Source organism: Schistocerca serialis, chromosome 4, assembly GCF_023864345.2.
Source record: "Schistocerca serialis cubense isolate TAMUIC-IGC-003099 chromosome 4, iqSchSeri2.2, whole genome shotgun sequence".
In the NCBI taxonomy this organism is placed as follows: Eukaryota; Metazoa; Arthropoda; class Insecta; order Orthoptera; family Acrididae; genus Schistocerca; species Schistocerca serialis.
This window is the reverse complement of record NC_064641.1, coordinates 765,771,759-765,790,480: the sequence shown is the minus strand read 5'-3', so window position 1 is coordinate 765,790,480 and position 18,722 is coordinate 765,771,759. Positions and strand designations below refer to the sequence as shown.

The 18,722-nt window shown below is 37.4% G+C and overlaps 1 protein-coding gene across 1 annotated transcript in view; it reads left to right on the top strand.

Annotated features, from left to right (window-relative positions):
• The window catches only part of LOC126473315 (peroxiredoxin-like), a 39,440-nt gene extending 27,250 nt beyond the window's left edge, over positions 1–12,190 (top strand). The window contains exons 6-7 of the mRNA XM_050100298.1: positions 5,923–6,028; positions 11,902–12,190. Coding sequence (XP_049956255.1) covers positions 5,923–6,028; positions 11,902–11,987 — 192 coding nt within the window. The 3' untranslated portion in view covers positions 11,988–12,190. The remainder of the gene's footprint in view (positions 1–5,922; positions 6,029–11,901) is intronic.
• Positions 12,191–18,722: the final 6,532 nt, after the last annotated feature.

Sequence of the window (18,722 nt, the reverse complement as noted above, 5' to 3'; positions counted from 1 at the left end):
ATTGTTATTGAGGATACCAGAAGTAGAGGGAACATACAGTGTAGACTAGGAACAGCAAGAAAAGCTTTTCTGTAAAAGAAAAATATGTCAATATCCGTTTAAGTGTTAGTAAGTCTTAAGAAATAGTTGTCTAATGTGTATCCTTATATGTAAGTAGAACATGAACAATAAAGACTTCAAAAAAGACAAAAAGAGAAACTTTGGACTATGGTGCTACAGAAGAATTCTGAAGATTTGAGAGGTATTGAATGAAAATGGATGAAAAAGAATTTAAGACACAATTTGACTAGAAGAAGGGTTTGGGTAGTATGACACATCCTGAGACATCAGGGATTCGTTAATTTGGTAATGTAGGAAAGTGTGAGGAGTTCAAATTGTAGCTGGAATCATAGGTGTGACTACAGTTAACTGATTCAAGTGGATATAGGTTGCAGTAGTTGTATGTAGATGAAGAAACATGTATGGGATAGACGAGCATGAAGGGCTGCATAAAATTAGTATTCAGATTGAAGACCACAAAAACACCACCACCAATATGTGGTGGTATAATTGCAAGACTGTGTAGTTAAGAGCTTGTCCTTGAGTTTGTTCTTTGTCAGTATACTGATACGTATAGATTCTCATTTATTTGTATTTTGTGTTCATACCTGCTTTTTTGTGCAAAATTAACTTCTGTGTAATGTGCCTGAAGTGTCCCCCCATGAACCATGGACTTTGCCATTGGTGGGAGGCTTGCATGCCTCAGCGACACAGGTAGCCATACCGTAGGTGCAACCACAATGGAGGGCCAGACAAATGTGTGGTTCCTGGAGTGGGGTAGAGCCTTTTCAGTAGCTGCAAGGGCAACAGTCTGGATGATTGACTGATCTGGCCTTGTAACTTAAAGCAAAACGGCCTTGCTGCAAAGAGCTGAAAGCAAGGGGAAGATACATTCCGATTTTTCCTGAGGCCATACAGCTGTACTGTATAGTTAAATGAAGGTGGTGTCTCTTGTTAAAATATTCCAGAGGTAAAATAGTCCCCATTCAGATATCCCAGTGGGGAATACTCAGGAGGATGTAATTATCAGGAGAAACAAAACGGGTGTTCTGTGGACTGGAGTGTGGAATGTCAGAACCCATAATTGGGGAGGTAGGTTAGAAAATTTAAAAAGGGAAATAGATAGGTTAAAGTTACATGTGGTGGGAATTAGTGAAGTTCAGTGGCAGGAGTAACAGACTGATGGTCAGGTAAATACAGGATTATAAATACAAAGTCAAATAGGGGTAATGCTGGAGTAGGTTTAATAATGAATTTAAAAAAATAGGAATGTGAACAAACTACTATGAACTGTATAGTGAATGCATTATTGTAGCCAAGATACACATGAAGCCCACACCCACCACAATAGTACAAGTTTAAATGCCAACTAGCTTTTCAGATGAGGTGGAGATTGAGGAAATGTGTGACGAGTTAAAAGAAATTATTCAGATTATTGAGGGAGACGAAAATTTAAGTCGTGGGGGGATTGGATTTTGATTCTAGGAAAAGGAAGAAGGAAAAGTAGTAGCTGAGTATTGACAAGGGGAAAGGTATGAAAGAGGAAGCCACGTGATAGAATTTTGCATAGAGCATAATTTAATCACAGTTAACACTTGCTTTAAGAATCATGAAAGAAGGTTGTATACATGGAAGAGACCTTGGAGACACCAGAAGGTTTCAGATTCATTATGTAATGGTAAAACAGAGATTTTGGAACCAGCTTTTAAATTGTAAGACATTTCCATAGGCACATGAGGACTCTGACCACAAGTAATTGGTTATGAACTGCAGATTAAAACTGAAGAAACTGCAAAAGAGCAAGAATTTAAGGAGATCGGACCTGGATAAACTGAAAGAGCTGTAGGTTTTATAATGTTTCAGAGGGAGTGTGGGAACAGTTGACAAGATGAAGGAAAAGGAATACAGAAGAAGAAAAATGGGTAGCTTTTAAACATGAAATAGTGAATGCAACAGAAGATCAAGCAGGTAAAAAGACGAGGGCTAGCAGAAATCCATGGATGACACATTAAGCACTGAAGGTGCGTCTAACATGGTAATCGGGTGCTTTTATAGGGAGCCTACGTCAGGAGCTGTAGTGAAGAGATACTGAATTAAATTGATGAAAGCAGAAAATATAAAAATGCAGTAAATGAAGCAGGCAAAAGGGAATAAAAAGTCTCAAAAATGGGAGAGACAAGAAGTGCAAAACAGCTAAACAAGGAATGCTAGAGGACAAATGTAGGGATGTAGAAGCATATATTGCTAGGGGAAAAGATAGGTGCTGCCTACAGGGAAGTTAGAGAGACCTTTGGAGAAAAGAGAACCACATGTATGAATATCAAGACCTCAGACTGAAAACCATTCCTAAGCAAAGAAGGAAAAGCAGAAAGATGGGAGTATACAGAGGGTCTATACAAGAGCAATGTACTTGAGGGCAATATTATGGAAATGGAAGGTGACATAGATGAAGATGAAATGGGAGATACGACAACTGCATGAAGAATTTGACAGAGCACTGAAAGACCAAAGTCGAAACAAGGCCCCAGAGTAGACAACATTCCATTAGAACTGCTGACAGCCTTGGGAGAGCCAGTCCTGACAAAACTCTACCAACTGGTGAGGAAGATTTAATAAGTCTCGGCTGCAAAATACTAACACAAATTCTTTACTACAGAAGAATGGGAAAACTGGTAGAAGCCGACCTTGGGGAAGATCAGTTTGGATTCGGGAGGAATGTTGGAACACGTGAGGCAAGACTGACCCTACGACTTATCTTAGAAGATAGATTAAGAAAAGGCAAACCTACATTTCTAGCATTTGTAGACTTAGAGAAAGCTTTTGACAATATTGACTGGAGTACTCTTTCAAATTGTAAAGGTGGCGGGGGTAAAATACAGAGCGAAAGGCTACTTACAGTTGGTGCAGAAACCAGATGGCAGTTGTAAGAGTCATGGGGCATGAAAGCGAAACAGTGGTTGAGAAGGGGAGGGAGACAGGTTTGGAGCCTATCCCCGATGTTATTCAATGTGTATATTGAGCGACGACTACTACTACTATTTGTATTTTCCTCTTTCCTCTTTGTACTTAATTAATTAATTAACTTATGGTTGGTGGATGATCATCCAACTTGTCATTTTTTTTTTTAGTAAGGTCTTCCTGCCACCAGTACTTTAATAAAAACAGAATTATTTGGTCTTGTCTTATTTTAAATAGAATGATATTTTCTAAAAACTAGAAAAAGTATATGCAGATTATCATTGTATCCTCTGAAATTTATTTTGCAATGCAAAAGATGTGTTGTCTTCATCATATCATTACATCTTCTGCTCCTCCCCCTCTTCGTGATCCTCTTGCTGCTGAAGCCCTAGAAAGCTATGTAGCAATCATAGTGAAAGTTATGGAGTGAATCACTGTGCAATGTGGAAAAGTGGTAAGGCGTTGGACTCACTTTTGGGACTATGGTGGTCCTTCCCAAATAGGAGCCTGTGCTCGATCTTTAATGATCTTGTTATTAATGGGACATTAAAACCTAATACTGCCTTGTTCTCTGAATTGAATCATAGATTGAAACATCATCTAGGTTCTGAAATCCAAACATCCTTGGACACTTACTGTGTGGGTTTAAAAGGTGATAGTTCACTGCTAATAACCCACCCACTAGAAACAGTTATTCAAAAAGTGTTTTGAGGAGGCAGCATCTAGTAGACATTTTATTTAACTATCCAGAGGCTTGTCATTACTGTTTGAAAGCATATCTTTTCCACTAACCAGCTTTTTACATGGAGTGCCTGGGGTTTCTGTCTTTATTCTGTACTACTTTCCCTGATATTTAAGGTCTAATCAGTGATATATTTTCTGATTATGAGCAACAGAATGATGTTCAAGAAGGTAGTGCTGAAAGTATGGCAGTTTTCTAATTGTTACTCATATTGTTATGTCCACGGCAAAGACAGCACTTAAGTGTTCCTAATTAATAGATGACATTGATATTTCTAGTTATTGTTTTAATATTGCATCTGGTATTTAAGAGGCTGGAACAGTGATCAAACATACTGACTTTTACTCTTAAACTGAGAAATCAGTTGCATTCATTTGTAGTTGGTCTGCTTCTTACTTCTGTCTTTTGTGAACAGTAAATGACAGACATAGTTACAGATTTTAAAATTAGTCAAGTTTTTGTGCCTCACTTTTGTTGGCTTATGATGTTGCTACAACTAAGGTATAGACCAATTACAGTCCCTCATGTCTTAAAGCTGCAATTAAATGGAGCTCAGACACAGGATATTCAGTTCAACTGTGAAAGTTTTCATGATCCTTATGTAATATGGAAAGCACAGTAGTTGGTATGTCTTAGATCCTAATTCACGAAAATGCTAAATGCAGTAAACTTCAGCAGACTGAAATTGACCACAAGTGTATTTTCAGTTAACTCAGTTCCCAGACTTTGCACTGAGGCCACTGAGTTGCCATTTTACATCTACTAGTAGTGCTTCATGGAGTGAGAGGCCATTGTCCAACTTTTTGTGGGATGACATTCTGACAGTTGCCAGCCAGATATGAGGCCATGCAAATCCATGCAGAGATCAGGTTATTAAACTGGACACAGCGTGTTAATCATTTGCTCCATTATTTGTGCAGATACCTAAATTTGTTACCTCGGAAGCAGAATTATATTAAATTCTCCAAAATTAAAGAAACTGTGCAATCCTTGATGTAGTTTTCAACTTTTTCTGTAATAGTTGTTTGAAAGTTAGTATACACCAGTGGATCAAAGCAAGTGACTCCCTTGACTATTTCTAAGTGACATGACATGGCAGAGCAGTTAAGACAGTTTGCTTGTATTTGAGCAGGGTGTGTTCAAATCTTTGTCCAGTTATCCTGCTGAATTTAATGGCAGGTGCCTCAACAAGGTTAGCATGTTGTGTTCTGCATTATTGACTAATTGTACCAGAACTCCAACTCCGATGTTCTTGATATTATTGTAATGTTAAACACTAATCTGTTTTCTCCTCACTCTTCAGTCATTTTCATTTGTACTTTACTCACATCCCCCATTGAATTTTGTGTTCATAGTACAGAGTCATATGTGATCATGAAGGCCCTAAGTGAAACAATGTGTGTTCAGAGGCAGAATTTTTCATTTGTTCTAATCCTATAGTGCTCTAAAAGAGCTGAAACAGATGTTCTTAGTAAAGAAAATGGACAAAGCCTTCTGTTGCTACAAAATCAGAGAAACGATGTATCTCTGCCACATACCGGGGCATATTGGAGACCACGGAAATAAGCCATATGACGCAGTAGTGGGTCTGAATGGGGTATAGAGGGGCAAAATATGTCATTTTCCTACAGGCTGTCATTTCACTATTGAGTCATTAGAAGATTGGAAGAAACTGGAAGTGTTGAATAATAAGTTGTGGTTGTTTTAATAGTCATAAATTCCTTATTCAGTCGGACAGGACAGTAAGACCGATGTGATTCCACATAAGACACTGTTCCCCTGTGGTTGCATTCATACTCTGCCGAAGGGAAGGGAGACCAATTCTTACAGCTTGTGGAGTGTGAATTGTTTGACAGACTGTTTTCTATTGTTATGATAGTGTCTGTAAATTTAATTCATAATTGCCCACTGTTTAGATTCCTTCCTCCCACTTCCTCAAATCCTGTGCTACCTAGGTTTATACTGTTTTATGTCTCCATGATGTCTCATATAGTCAGTGATCTCAAACAGTAATAGCACTAATGCAATATTTCACTCTCAAAAATGTACTTTATTCTGTTTTGGATTTTTATTGGTTTCAGTTATTTGTATAAAACTTAAATTTAATAGACTGATGATGAATTAGATCTTCTATATAAGTTTAAATTATTACGTGTATTAACTGTGTTTATCTAATCATACAGGGCATCCTCAGGCAGATTACAATAAATGATCTTCCTGTTGGCCGCAGTGTTGATGAGACTTTGAGGCTGATAAAGGCATTCCAGTTTGTTGAGAAGCATGGTGAAGGTGAGAGGTTTTTTAGTTTACAAAGATTTAATTGTTTCTGTATCACTTGTTTATGAGTTTCTGTGATTTGATTAGAGTGGGCATAAATTGATTACAAAATGTTTTACTTAAATAAATTTGCCATGATTTTGTTTGCACAGCAGCAATAGCTTTTATAATCAATGTATATTGTCTGAGTATGTGCAGATGTATAATTATCACACCAACTGGATGCTTTGCAAGCAGTTGGCTGTGTTTAAATCCATGGTAAGTTTTAAAAATATAGGCCACACTAAAAATATGGTTAATCATGAATCCAGGCATGTATTTCTTGGATTAAGTGAACAATCACTTGGCAGTCAGCATGTGGTTAGTAGGGACACTGCAATTTGAGTTTAGACTACCTGCAGAAAATCAGGTCTAGAATAAGTTCCAGGAAGTTCTGTAGAGGAGAAAAATGGAATTTAAATTGTATTCAAAATTTGAGAAAACAATTCTGCTCTTGCCGAGTAATTTTGAGGGCTTCAACAGTGGTCAGTGATAATGAAGTAGAGGTCTCCTGTAATGAAGCCTTAGTCATAACATGGACAAATATACAACATTTCAATAACATAATTTCCATTAAGTTGTACTGTTGAGATGTTGTGGAAAGGGTTTTGTGGCTTAGATCAGTGAGGTTCTTTCATTATGTAACTTTTAGATTCTGCATTATCTTAGTGCAGAAGTTTGTCATTAACAGATCTGGTGAAATATATTACAGCACTTTGAGTAAAATTGAAGTACTTCTAGAATTCTTCCCTGTTTCTGGATGAATTCAGTAGTAGCCAAATAATTATTAAGATTGCCTCAAGAGGTAGAGAATTCGGGTTAGCTCATACTTCATCTTTGATGATCTTGTTGTCACTATGATGTACAACTCGCTGCAAGGTCTGTTAAAAGCTGTTTTAATATTTTTATTCAACTTTGATTTTTCGTTTTTGTCTCTTTCTAAATTCTCTTCTCCTCCACACATCTATTCCAGTGGTGTTTACAATATCGTGCAGCTCTAGAAAGCTTATTTTGGAATGATGTGTTCGTTAATGTCATCAATGTTATAAACAAGAAGAAACAACATGGATTGGGTTCTGGGTTGTGATTTGTAGTGCAGAAGTATTGGGAAATGAAATATCAATGGATACTGTACCTCTATGTCAGGATAAATTGCTTTGTTAATGCGAAAAAAGGAATGTTCAGTGACCTTACTAACAAGCTTTTGGGAAATATCAAGGGATAGATACTTCGGACAGATGTGAAAGAAAAACGCACTGTGCTGCACCTTCAAAGTCGGCTAACCACTCGTTATCTTCACAGACCCATATGGCTCTGCCATAGGTTCCTGTTAAACCATGTAGTGGTGTCTATAAATGCTGATATGAGTGTTACATATGCCTGTAATGGCAGATATCAGCTAGCTAAATGTTATAAGGGGTTACAAATCCATTTTATATACTGTAAAATTAATGTTCTATATCTGCAAGATATATGAACATTGTAAAATATTTGGTGTTGTGCTGAAGGCAATTAGTCAATTGTGCTGAAATATAGACTCTAGGTGCCTGTCTGGATACAATAGTGAAGTGTTGACAGATTGCCAGCATGCAGTCTCAGAAGAGAATTTGTATGTTACAGCAATGCTTTCTTTTCAAAAACTTTGTTGGGTTCAGTAGTTTTTTCTTTGACAACATTTGAAAGTTTCAACTTTTTTTGAATAATATAAACAAATGTGATGTTAGTAAATATAATGTAACTGATATGTTTAAAATGAAAATATACCAAATATTGTAAAATGATGAAATAAGACGAAAATGATTGTATGTTACTTCTAAAATAATGATGAATACTAAAACTGGCAGGGAAGGGAACATTAAAACTGGCAAGAAGATAAAATGTTTTCACTGTCCTTGTCCATTGACTGTTGTGCTATAAGGGATTTAAAAAAAAAAAAAATGGTATACTGTCGTGGAGACTCTCATTGACTTGTGAGCTTTAATTTTTATTTATTTTTGACACAATCAGATAACCATTATACAATACCAAAACTGATTTCAACCAGTCAGCAGTCATCTTTAGAGTAAACATTTGTGACAACACTAAGGAAATCGCTAGCAGAATGTTCCCTTTGTCTGAAGATGATCACTAGCTGTTCGATAGCAGTGAAGACATTGGGAAGTGCTCATTTGATGGCATTGAAGGCATTTAAATAGAAAACTATTAGGGCTTTATTGAGACTCCAGTCTTTCAAAAGCATCTGTGGAATGAGTGTGGTCTTTGGGCAGAATTGTTGTGTGTTTTCCTGGTTGCCCAAAAATTGCCAAAATATGACTCTGAAACTTGGTTTTACATCATTCTCAATAGAGGACTTCACACTGGCCACAACAAACCATTCAGGAGATGGACAACAATGAAAACTCATAATTATGGCTTCCATTCTGCAAGCCATTTTCTTGATTCTTTCTCTTCAACTGTGGCTCTAAATGATGCGTTTGTTACACAATTCTGTGTGGTATTAGAATACTGAAAAATTATGCAATAGGAATTGTACTTCCTTGCACACTACATATTAAATCTTCCAATTATCTGATGATGTCTTAGGAACACAGGTGCCAGCTGACATAAATATTTGTTTTGAATAGTACCTGTTAACGAAATTTGCGAACTGAGTGGGGTGGCACACTACTCTCCAGTCATCTTGAATTTGATTGTCCATTGTTACCCTAAAATACTACAAATAAATTCTTTAAGGGACAACTTCATTTATCTCCTTTCCCAGTCGTCTCAATTCTGGGTTCTAATAAGATTTATGTCAGTGAGATGTTAAACTAAAAATTTTGTTCCTTCAGGTTTTTCTGATTTTGAAGTGGTACACGATAATGAGAAACTGAACATTGTCTATATATGAGACAGTATGTAATTTACAAATCACCTGATGTTCACTCTGTCTTCAGGTGTGTAATTGAATACATAGTTTAAAATAAGAATGCAAAAACAATCATTAGTTATGAAGTAGGATGAGTTTAAAATAAAAGCATACAGAACCTGGAATTTGACCATAACCATCACCACCATCTTGTACAGTATCCCAGCTCTGGTAGGGTTTGCTTGGAATGCAAGCCTCAGTCTTCTCCAGTTCATCCTACCACTTTTATGTTGCTATTTTGAGCCAATCTTCTCCCCTAAGCCAGTACCCTCCCCTATTTCACGTATTTTCTTCCACTCCATTTAGTGAGATGTCCCGTTCTCTTCACCTTGATCTCTTGTGTTTTATCTTCATTTCATGCATCACCATTTGATTTACCCTCTGTATAAATGTTTCATTTAAAAAACAACTAAAGTATGTAGCTTCCTTTTTTGTGTAACATGTTGTTGAAATCATGCTGTGACTTATTACATTTTTTAAATAGAGCTTACAGGAAAGGATCAAACCTTGGAATGAATTTAACAAAATGTTATAAATTTGCTTCTTAAATGAAACCCTGATACTGAGGATAAAATGAATTAACTTAAGCATTTTGAATGAAAAAAATCCCCTGCAGTTGATCGAATAGAAAAAATTATGTAAAAGTCCATTAAATTTATGTTGTAAGAATTATTGAGGGACTTTTAAAAAAGACTACAGCATATTCAAATCATATAAATTTTGTTATTAGTCTTTTTTAATAACCTCCACAGTAAATTTTTTCTGTCTGTGGGAAATGAGAAACATACATTGCTGTCATTAAATGAGAATTTTTTGTCGTTCATTGCATCGCCGTTCAAATATGAAACTCTTACATACATAAATATTTCATGTTGTCACCAGAATCAACCCCAAATTCAAAATCAGGATTGTAAGTAAAATACAACACTTGGCACTGAAAGCACGTTTCTTATGAACACCAGTGTACACCCAGAACAGAACTGACTTCGAGGATGGAGAGTGCAGCTATTTATAGAAACTTTGTGCATAGTTCAGAATGCTGATACTTATAAAAACATCAAATATTCCAGAATTTACAAACATTAAGATAATCCAAGAACCTTAGAGAAATGATAATTATAACAGATAATTGGTAATGGTCAGGTTTGAACTGGCTACCTGCAGCACGTGAGACAGTCAGTACACTGTGTGATGTACTTGCATCTTCAGCTCTCATGTTCAGTATATAGCATCATACTAAAACTGTAATGGTCCGGTGTCTGTCTAAACTGTTCATTGAATCAGAATTTCTTTAAAATACTCACAGGCTTCTTTCTTTTCAAAATTTATTTTTCTTCTTTCTTGTTACTGTTACAAAATTAACTATAAAAATTGTAACAACAATGTCAAATATTCTAGAAACTTCAAATTACATGTAACTATTTAGCAGGTATAATATTTTTTGGTGAATGAAGTTGATATCCAACTTCTTACTCTCAAATATTTTTACACCATAGAAGTATATTGAAGTTTCATCACCAGAACTGTCAATATTAAAGTACAATATAATGCCGCTTCTGTGTTCTGTAACTAACTTTTTCCTGTTGTTTATGACATTTTTTATCACTCCCATCAAATTTTCTATGTGCACAACGTTAATTAACACCCAATTTTGCGTCAACATATTTATAATTTTCCTGCAATTTACGCTTTATGAAAAAATGTTTGTGGAAAAAAAACTGACGTAAAATGAAGCTGGCATGATCTTGGTCATCAAGTAGTGTTTACAAAAATGAATAAAGATATCATGACCAACTATAACCATTTCTGAACTGTCTCTCCAGTGCATGCACAGTTTTGTGATTGTCGTAATCATCGGCACACCTCTGTCGAACCATATTTAGTGTGTTTCGTGTTTTGGCTGCTTTTAGCACTAGTTGACAGCTTCATTCAGTTTGCGTTGCTTAAATGTTTTTGGTTTAAACACAGTGCGAATTATGTATGTCCTCATGTTGAGCAAAACGTGTTTCAAGGAATTATTCTCGTTGTTAAGTGCAGTATTTACATATGTATTTTTTGTGATGTTACACAGGGAAAAAACAATAAGAGTGATAGCTTGCATGTGTGGCTTTCTACATAACTGAGGAAGCCCAGTGCCGGATAACCTCAAAAAGACAACTACAGTTCAAGAGATGCAGAACAACACACATACAAACACAACCAAAAATACTTATGTAAATGTTTGCACTTGATATCGAGAAAAAATTCTCGAAACATACCGTGCTAAGCATGAAAAAATATGTAACTGATGCAGTGTTTCATTATTTAAATAATGAATGACAGCTGCAGGCGTTCCAAAAACCTCGGTAATGATGTATGAAATGGGGTCAAACGTTTCTGCTTCCCAATAATTAGTTCCCATTTTATGAGTGGTTTTTATAAGATAATAAACCTTTATTAGATAAGAAACAAGTCCCTGACAAGAGTATTTTGATGCCTATTATGTGCATATACATGAATTATGAAAATGCAGGGGGGTATCCTATACATAACATTTACAGCTTAAAACATTATTCCCCACATTTTGCACTTTTTGTTTTGTTTTTTAAGTCCCTTGAAAAGTGTAAAAGTGGGGTTTCACTGTAGTTGAACTATTGCTGGAGGACATAGGTTGAGGCTCAATGAAGCATTCAGCATCCAAGATATTGTGCTGGAATCTATGTGAGGTTCAAGGAGGTGGCTTTTTGGTGTTTTGCTGTGAAGAGCATGAAGTAAAATGCTAATGATGTTACTTCAAAGTATGTTGCTTATAGAATTTGAGATTTTTTTGTATTTAGTATGTTCGTTGTGTTCCTTATATTCTATTTTCTGTTTCAGTTTTTATGATTTGATTGTATGTCCCTCTTGCGTATTAGTCACATTCATTGTCTCTAATTTCTTTCATTATTTTTTTTTCCAGTCTGCCCTGCTAATTGGAAACCTGATTCACCAACCATCAAACCTGACCCTGTTGGTTCAAGGAAGTACTTTGAAAAAGTTAATTAGAAATGGAAACACCACAACAGGAATACATTTTGTAAGCTTTGTCCAAAAGTGGTCAAACATCCTGATTTGCGGGATTATTTTCTCAATGGGTGCTACTTGCCAACATATGATGTGATGAATATAAACTTTTACGAAATGTTGATACACTTGTTGATATGTTTTGATTGTTTTTAATTAGTAAAGAAATGTGCTCACTGTTTGTATATCTGGTAGTCTTTTTAATTATTAGTCACCTTATTCATGACTGAGACATTACCTTAATAATTCCTCAAAATTTCATTAAAAATTGATGCTAAAAATTTGTATGTGTACACAATGACTTGAAAACCCTCTTGCACTCATTTGAAATCTGCATTTGTTATCAGCCATCATTGAATTGAACAGTGAACATGATTGTCATATCTGGTGTACTCTGTAATGCTCCCTGTTTTATTTCTAGCATTTCACGTAATAAACACACTCGTTCTTTTTATAGTAGTATGCTGTTATTGATTGTACTGTATTGACAGTTTGTGTAATTATTTCATGCCCTATGGTGCTCTTTATTTCACTTCTGTTTAACTTCTAAATTTATTCATTATTCTATTTTAATGCATAATACCTTAATAAAGAACCTCTTCTCTTTTATAATATGCACATTATCCAGCTGTGGAAATCTTTTCCTGCAGTATATGAGCTTTATTCTCATGTAGCTTTTACGCCAGCTTAGTTAATGGATAGAAGTTTCAGTATCAGGACAAAGAAAACTGGCATTCTACAGATTGGGTTGTGGGACATCAGATCCCTTAATCAGCCTGGTAGGTTACAAAATGTAAAAAGGAAAATGGATAGTTTAAAGTTAGATATAGTGGGAATTAGTGAAGTTTGGTGGCAGGAGCATTAAGACTTTTGGTCAGGTGAATACAGGGTTATAAATACAAAATCAAATAGGGGTAATGCAGGAGTAGGTTTAATAATGAATAAAAAATTGGACCACAGGTAAGCTACTATGAACATCATAATGAACACATTATTGTAGCCAAAATAGACACGAATCCCATGCCTACCACAATAGTAAAAGATTAGCTCCAGAGATGATGGAGTGATTGAAGAAATATATGATACGACAAAAGAAATTATTCAGATAGTGAAGGGAGACGAAAATTAATAGTAATGGGAGACTGGAATTTGATAGTGGGAAAAGGAAGAGAAGGAAAATTTTAGGTGAATGCGGAGTGGGGGTAAGGAATGAAGGAGGAAGCCACCTGGTAGAATTTTGCATAGAGTGTAACTTAATCACAACTAACACTCGGTTCAAGAACCATGAAAGAAGATTGTATATGTGGAAGAGACCTGGAGGCACCTGAAGGTTCCAGAATCATTATATAATGGTAAAGGAGAGATTTGGAAACAAGGTTTTAAATTGTAAGCCATTTCCAGGGACAGATGAGGACTCTGACCACAAGTAATTGGTTATGAACTGCAGATTAAAACTGAAGAAACTGCAAAAGAGCAGGAATTTAAGGAGATGGAACCTGGGTAAACAGAAAGAACCAGAGGTTGTATAGAGTTCCAGAGAGGGAATTGGGGAACAATTTACAAGAATGGGTGAAAGAAATACAGTAGAAAAAAATGGGTACCTTTGAGAGATGAAATGGTGAAGGCAGCTGAGAATCAAATAAGTAAAAAGACAAGGGCTAGTAGAAACCCATGGGTAACAGAGCAGATATTGCATTTAATTGATGAAAGCAGAAAATATAAAAATGCAGTAAATGAAGCAGGCAGAAAGGAATACAAAAATCTCAAAAATGAGATTGGCAAAAGTTCAAAATGGCTAAGCAGAGATGGCTAGGGGACAAATGTAAAGGTGTAGAAGCATATATTGCTAGGGGGTAAGATAGATGCTGCCTACAGGGAAGTTAGAGAGACCTTTGGAGAAAAGAGAATCACATGTATGAATATCAAGAGCTCAGATTCAAAATCATTCCTAAGCAATGAGGGAAAGCAGAAAGATGGAAGGAGTATACAGAGAGTCTATACAAGGGCAATGTACTTGAGGGCAATATTATGGAAATGCATGAGGACATAGATAAAGATTAAATGGGAGATATGACACTGCTTAAAGAATTTGACAGAGCTAAGTCGAACCAAGGCCCCAAAGTAGACAACATTCCATTAGAACTACTGACACCCTTGGGAGAGGCAGATATGGCAAAACTCTTAAGTCTGCTTAGCAAGGTGTACAAGACAGGCAAAATACCCTTGGACTTCAAAAAGAATACAATAATTCCAATCCCAAAGAAAGCAGGTCTTGATAGGTGAGAAAATTATCAATTTAATAAGTCACGGCTGCAAAATACTGACATAAATTCTTTACAGAAGAATGGGAAAACTGGTAGAAGCCGACCTTGGGGAAGATTAGCTGGAATTCGGGAGAAATGTTGGAACACGTGATGCAAGACTGACCCTACGACTTATCTTAGAAGATAGATTAAGAAAAGGCAAACCTACATTTCTAGCATTTGTAGGCTTAAAGAAAGCTTTTGATAATATTGACAGTAAACTCTTTCAAATTGTAAAGGCGGTGGGGGTAAAATACAGAGAGCGAAAGGCTACTTACAGTTGGTGCAGAAACCAGATGGCAGTTGTAAGAGTCGTGGGGCATGAAAGCGAAACAGTGGTTGAGAAGGGAGTGAGACAGGGTTGGAGCCTATCCCCGATGTTGTTCAATTTGTATATTGAGCAGGCAGTAAAGGAAACAAAAGAAAAATTTGGAGAAGAAATAAAGACTGTGAGGTTTGCCGATGATGTGAGTGTGAGAGAGAGCAATGGACTTGGAAGACCGGTTGAATGGAATGGACAGTGTCTTGAAAGGAGGATATCAGATGAACACCAACAAAATCAAAACGAGGATAATGGAATGTAGTTGAATTAAATCAGCTGATGCTGAGGGAATTAGATTAGGAAACGGCACTTAAAGTAATCAGTTCGTTTTGATATTTGGGAAGCAAAATAACAGATGATGCTTGAAGTACAAAGGATATAAAATGAAGTCTGGCAATGACAAGGAAAACATTTCTGAAGAAAAGAAATTTGTTAACATCGAGTATACATTTAAGTGTCAGAAAGTCGTTTCTAAACGTATTTATATGGGGAGTTTAGCCACGTATGGAAGTGAAACATGGACAGTAAATACTTTAGATAAGAAGGGAATGGAAGTGTTTGAAATGCGGTGCTACAGAAGAATGCTGATTAGATGGGTAGATCGTGTAATGATGAGGGGGTACTGCATAGAATTTGGGAGGAGAGGAATTTGTGGCACAACTTGACTGGAAGAAGGGATCGGGTTGGTAGGACACATTCTGAGGCATCAAGAGATCACCAGTTTAGTATTGGAGGGAAGTGTGGAGGGTAAACGTCGCAGAGGGAGACCAAGGTATGTATACATTAAGCAGATTCAGAAGAATATAGGTTGCAGTAGCTTTTTGGAGATGAAGCTTGTACAGGATAGAGTACCATGGAAAGCTGTGACAAACCAGTCTGGAATGAAGACAACAACAACAACGTAAGTTTTAGGCAGCCAGTCATTTGGTGTTGTATGAATTGTACTTACAAAATTGTATCATGTAAAGAATGTAACTGCATTTTATCTTACTTCGTGAGAGTATTTATTGTTTTCCTTGTTCAACCTTTCTTTCACTCGCTGTTCTTATTGCCTCCCCCACTGTGCGTTTGGTAGAGAATTATACTAGCTATTGTTATAATGCATGATTCGGCCTTTAGAGTATCTTCTCACCATGTATTAAAAATCCCTAAGATTTTTCATACCAATACCTGCTGCCATGCATAATGCTTATACGTGTAATTTTATGACTTTATATAGATGAGGTGACTTACCGAACAAAAGCGCTGGCAGGTCGATAGACACACAAACAAACACAAACATACACACAAAATTCAAGCTTTCGCAACAAACTGTTGCCTCATCAGGAAAGAGGGAAGGAGAGGGGAAGACGAAAGGAAGTGGGTTTTAAGGGAGAGGGTAAGGAGTCATTCCAATCCCGGGAGCGGAAAGACTTACCTTAGGGGGAAAAAAGGACAGGTATACACTCGCACACACGCACATATCCATCCACACATACAGACACAAGCAGACATATTTAAAGACAAAGAGTTTGGGCAGAGATGTCAGTCGAGGCAGAAGTGTAGAGGCAAAGAAGTTGTTGAAAGACAGGTGAGGTATGAGTGGCGGCAACTTGAAATTAGCGGAGATTGAGGCCTGGCGGATGACGAGAAGAGAGGATATACTGAAGGGAAAGTTCCCATCTCCGGAGTTCGGATAGGTTGGTGTTGGTGGGAAGTATCCAGATAACCCGGACGGTGTAACACTGTGCCAAGATGTGCTGGCTGTGCACCAAGGCATGTTTAGCCACAGGGTGATCCTCATTACCAACAAACACTGTCTGCCTGTGTCCATTCATGCGAATGGACAGTTTTTTGCTGGTCATTCCCACATAGAATGCATCACAGTGTAGGCAGGTCAGTTGGTAAATCACGTGGGTGCTTTCACACGTGGCTCTGCCTCTGATCGTGTACACCTTCCGGGTTACAGGACTGGAGTAGGTGGTGGTGGGAGGGTGCATGGGACAGGTTTTGCATCGGGGGCGGTTACAAGGATAGGAGCCAGAGGGTAGGGAAGGTGGTTTGGGGATTTCATAGGGATGAACTAACAGGTTACGAAGGTTAGGTGGACGGCGGAAAGACACTCTTGGCGGAGTGGGGAGGATTTCATGAAGGATGGATCTCATTTCAGGGCAGGATTTGAGGAAGTCGTATCCCTGCTGGAGAGCCACATTCAGAGTCTGGTCCAGTCCCGGAAAGTATCCTGTCACAAGTGGGGCACTTTTGTGGTTCTTCTGTGGGGGATTCTGGGTTTGAGGGGACGAGGAAGTGGCTCTGGTTATTTGCTTCTGTACCAGGTCGGGAGGGTAGTTGCGTGGAATGTTTCCTTCCATTATATTAATTTTATGACTTGCTTTTTATACATTATAATGCTACTACAGTTCAGATGTGTGCACACAGCCATGAAGAACAGCACCTGATAGAAAAATATCAATCATATACATATATCTGATCAATATTTCATAATATTTAGGCATAAGTCTACAGTTAAACAAAATCTGCTTTGGTAGAGATCAGTATCCTGAAGCTAAATATGTGGCTCCGTGTGTAGAGCTCAGTAGCTTCTGAAGAAAGAAGCAATCAAAATTTGAAATGATCTAAAGGAAACAAAGTAGGAAAGTCACTAAAAATGCTATCAGTTTGCGCTTCTGACATTACTACATTTTAGTGTTGAGGCCTTTTGTACAAAAGGCACATTTTCCAGTTATAACAATGTCAGACTTTTGACCAACATATCTCCTAAAACAATTCCAGTTCAATGTGGGTACTTTCGGAATAAAGGTAACAACTCACTTGTAGCAGAGGTCCCCTCAACTTTTTCCAAATAGTTACTGGTTTTCACTCACCCGACATAGAGTTCTAGTTGTGTCGGTGAGCGAATGTGTAATCACTACCAGTGGACCGCACTGGTGCCAGCAGCATCGAATGTTGGTTTCAGCGTTATCGGCGAACGGATGTGGAGTCGGCACCGAGGAGCAGCAGCTGGTGCAGTTGGCGTCAGTGGCTAGTTACTGCGTCAGCGTCGGCACGAGGTATGTGTGTGAAGACTGCTTACTCTCTGCACCCAATCTTCTTAGTCGAAAAGTTGAGGTCTTCTCTCCAGTTTCCCCACAATTACTTTCTCATGTCTTTTACTGTGTTGCACTCGCAACTTTCTTCCATTGGTTTGGTGGGCTCAGTGTGATTACTGGAAACCATTCTCGTATGTTGTTAGGCCTGGTTGCTATGCCAATACCTAATATCTTCTTCCCGTTTCTGTCTTGAAATTCCTGTTTTCTTCGGGTCCTGTCACTGTGATTTAGTGATCACATATATGAACTTAGTGTCCACGTACTTGTTGATTAATGATGTACTAGAACTGCTATGCAGAACAAAATTCTCTCACTCGTGTCTTGAGCTTTAGAAATAATTAAGTACATTGAGACATAAGAGTTGGTTTGGAAACCATATGAAAATATGAACATGTGTCTTAACTTCTCAGAGTCCAAGACATGAATGTGCATAGAAATCTATCTTCAGTTGTTCATTAGTCTTTTTTACTCTGTGACACTGGCGGCAAACACTTGTCATCACCAGTGGCTTGCCCTCTTACAGTCTTCTAATAACAAACTTCCGACCTGCACATAGAAACAGGTGGATCGGTAGAAATGTTCTCACTCTCTTGCACTCGTACCTAAAATATCGGGTGTTCAAGAGTCTTTCTAGAATTTACACCAAAATTCTGGAGGCACTAATAGCAGACCCATTACTGTATTTTGGCGATTCTAAATTCGCAATTGTGATTGCATAACTGTCAATCAACACGTCAAGATCATTAAATGTTACAGATGTGTGGCGTTAAAGTCTAGACATCAAAATGTTGTTAAACTGAACAGAGTTTGGAGACTAAGAATGTACATAGTGAAAGTATTAGGGCAAGTGGAAACACCTGTGATGATATGAATTTAGAGGAGGATGTACCTTTGATTTCAGTGTTAGATAATGAGCTGCTGAATATTACATTAAATACCAAAGTTGTCAATGAGGAACCAGAAACAGTTGAGGGGCCAGCATTGAAGGTGTCCAGTGTCAAGG